Raw genomic sequence first — 2,585 nt, 5'->3', positions numbered from 1 at the left:
CCCAGGCTGGAGTGCAGTGGCACCATCTTAGCTCACCGCAACCAACCTCCGCCTCCCGGGTTCTAGTGATTCTTGTGCCTCAGCCTCTCGAGTAGCTGGGACTACAGGTGTCAGCCACCACACCTGGATAATTTTTTGTATTTTTAGTAGAGACAGGGTTTCACCATGTGGGCCAGGATGGTCTTGATCTCCTGACTTCGTGATCCACCCGCCCCAGCCTCCCAAAATGCTGGGATTACAGGCATGAGCCACTGCGCCCAGCTAGCTCCTCTTCTTATAACACTATTGGGAATCTATCCTTTTTGTGCCAAGATGTCCAGCTAGCCAGGTCTTTCTAGAAGACATCTGCAGCCTATATGCCTTCTAACGTGTTCTCAAGGCTGTGATCTGAATTAGGTTCTGGAGCCTTTAGTACTTCTGTCAGAAAAATGGGTTAAAAAGTCTGGGGCACTAGTGGATGCTTACTGTTTTTCTCTGTAACAAACTATGACAATGTCATCAATTTCATTTTTCTTCAAAATCTTCAGTACTAAGCATACGATCTATGATAACATGAAAAAGTGGGCAGAGGTGTAGGACTCTAGGGCCTTTATTCTTAATATTGACTCTAGGATACTTTTGTATCAGTGAGGAAGCTAATTATGTGAGCTAAAGATCTGTTTGCTCATCTGTAAAGAGAATAATAGTTTTTATTTCCTGTCTGCCCCAGAGGGAGACTTAAATGAGGTACCTCAATAGAGAGCTGAAAAGACCCTCTGTAATCATCTAGTCCAATTATTCTTTAGGCCTAGTTTCATCTGTCAAATGAACTTAACTCTCTGTACTTATATACCATCAGCAGGAATGGCCTATTGAGACAGAGTTTCCTCATATTCTATTATAGCAATGACTTGACATGTCTCAGAGGGAGGTAAAATAGAGCCCAACAAAAGCACTGACCAGATCTAATACTTTAGCTATAGATTTTATGAGGATAGACCTATAGGGGCTGGCATAGCTATACAGAGGCCACACAAAGGCCTGTGGGATGGTTCTGAAAGGTAATGAATATTTGTGAACAAGTCCACTGTCTGTGATGAACAACAGATCTTACATGTACACGAGAGACCTGTCTAGAGTTTCCTCCCTATGGAGCCAACCAGCCAGAAGGACAATGAGCACATATCCATTTCTTCTGCTGATAATGCTGTGTGTATCTAAGGCCTCTTTAATTAATTCCCTGCTGGGTCCCAAATGGCAGAATAAGAACGGAAACTTGAGATCCTTGATGTTTGAAAGCAGGTTGGCTGAGAGGTAGTGACTTACATTGGGACAAACCACAAATCTTGCAGCTTAGGCTAGGAATTCCACATGGTTCTGCTGCCTGTTTGCTGAAGAGAAATTACTATTTCACATCCTCCTCCGTGGACCTTAGTTTTCCCGCAATGGGAAATGACAAAAGATACAACCATCAACCAACCTCAGGGAAAGCGGAATGGCTAGTTTAATGGGATTAGTATCTCCATGGGAAGTCATGATAATGCTTCAGTGCTACAGTACCCTGAGCACTAAGTCAGGCAGATGCTACATTACCTGCGTTTTTAATGGGGAAATCAGTCTTCCTCTGCATAGTGGAAGGCAACTCATTGATGCGTAGGGATAGTTGGCGTTTAAAGGGTGACATCTTCTGGCTAAGAGCAGGAAATCCTCGGAAAGAGCCTTGGCGAGCAAGCTGTTCAATCGGAGCATGCCGGCGTGGGATGGCATGAGGATTGTTCATCTCCAGAGAGGCTGTGGCATCCGAAGTAGGAGAGGTGGGAGAGGATGGGGATGGGGCAGTGTTGCCAGGGGCCACTGATGAACCAGCGACTATCTTATCTGTTTCAGCTCAAGAAAATAAAGAGAACAAAGACCTTAGCAATGTTTTCAAATAAATTGAGTTTACAGAGCCGACAAATTCGAAAGCCCTCTATGTCCTTTTACCCATTTTCTTCCCAATGTCCCTTAAAAGATAAGTTAGAAGTAGGGTTCAGATCTGTTTTTCAGACAGATAAACGGCTTAGTAACCTACTACATGTCACACACCATATCTATTAAGACACAGACGTTAGATCTTTTATTCTCATTCAGTGATTTATAAAGTAAGACTGTGAACAAGATCTTAAAAACCCAGTTCCTATGAATTCCTAATATGTGGTCTTTTAAAGAATGATGATTCATGATTTTCAATGTTTATCTGTTAGGGGAGGAGAACTTTGGGAACTGCAGTGTAAGAAAGGTCTAAAGAAGAGTAAGTTTAACCATATATCTTTGATTAGGTGTCAAAGAATGTCATAGAAAGCAGTCTTATTTATTTATTTTTTGAGATGGCGTTTCACTCTTTTTGCCCAGGCTGGAGTGCAATGGCGCAATCTTGGCTCATTGCAATCTCTGCCTTCCAGGTTCAAGTGATTCTCCTGCCTCAGACTCCCAAGTAGCTGAGATTATAGGCATGTGCCACCAGGGCCAGCTAATTTTGTATTATTATTTTTTTTTTTGAGACGGAGTTTCGCTCTTGTTACCCAGGCTGGAGTGCAATGGCTCGATCTCAGCTCACCGCAACCTCT

At 43.0% G+C, this 2,585-nt stretch overlaps 1 protein-coding gene across 1 annotated transcript in view; it reads right to left on the bottom strand.

Annotated features, from left to right (window-relative positions):
- NUMB (NUMB endocytic adaptor protein) overlaps nucleotides 1-2,585 on the bottom strand; it is a 191,091-nt gene that overhangs the window by 7,584 nt on the left and 180,922 nt on the right. Inside the window, exon 9 of the mRNA XM_017528515.2 lies at nucleotides 1,573-1,866. Coding sequence (XP_017384004.1) covers nucleotides 1,573-1,866 — 294 coding nt within the window. The remainder of the gene's footprint in view (nucleotides 1-1,572; nucleotides 1,867-2,585) is intronic.

This window comes from Cebus imitator, unplaced genomic scaffold (assembly GCF_001604975.1).
Source record: "Cebus imitator isolate Cc_AM_T3 unplaced genomic scaffold, Cebus_imitator-1.0 Scaffold54, whole genome shotgun sequence".
NCBI classification, from domain to species: domain Eukaryota; kingdom Metazoa; phylum Chordata; class Mammalia; order Primates; family Cebidae; genus Cebus; species Cebus imitator.
The sequence above is the reverse complement of the archived record's forward strand: the minus strand, read 5'-3'. Positions and strand labels throughout refer to the sequence as shown.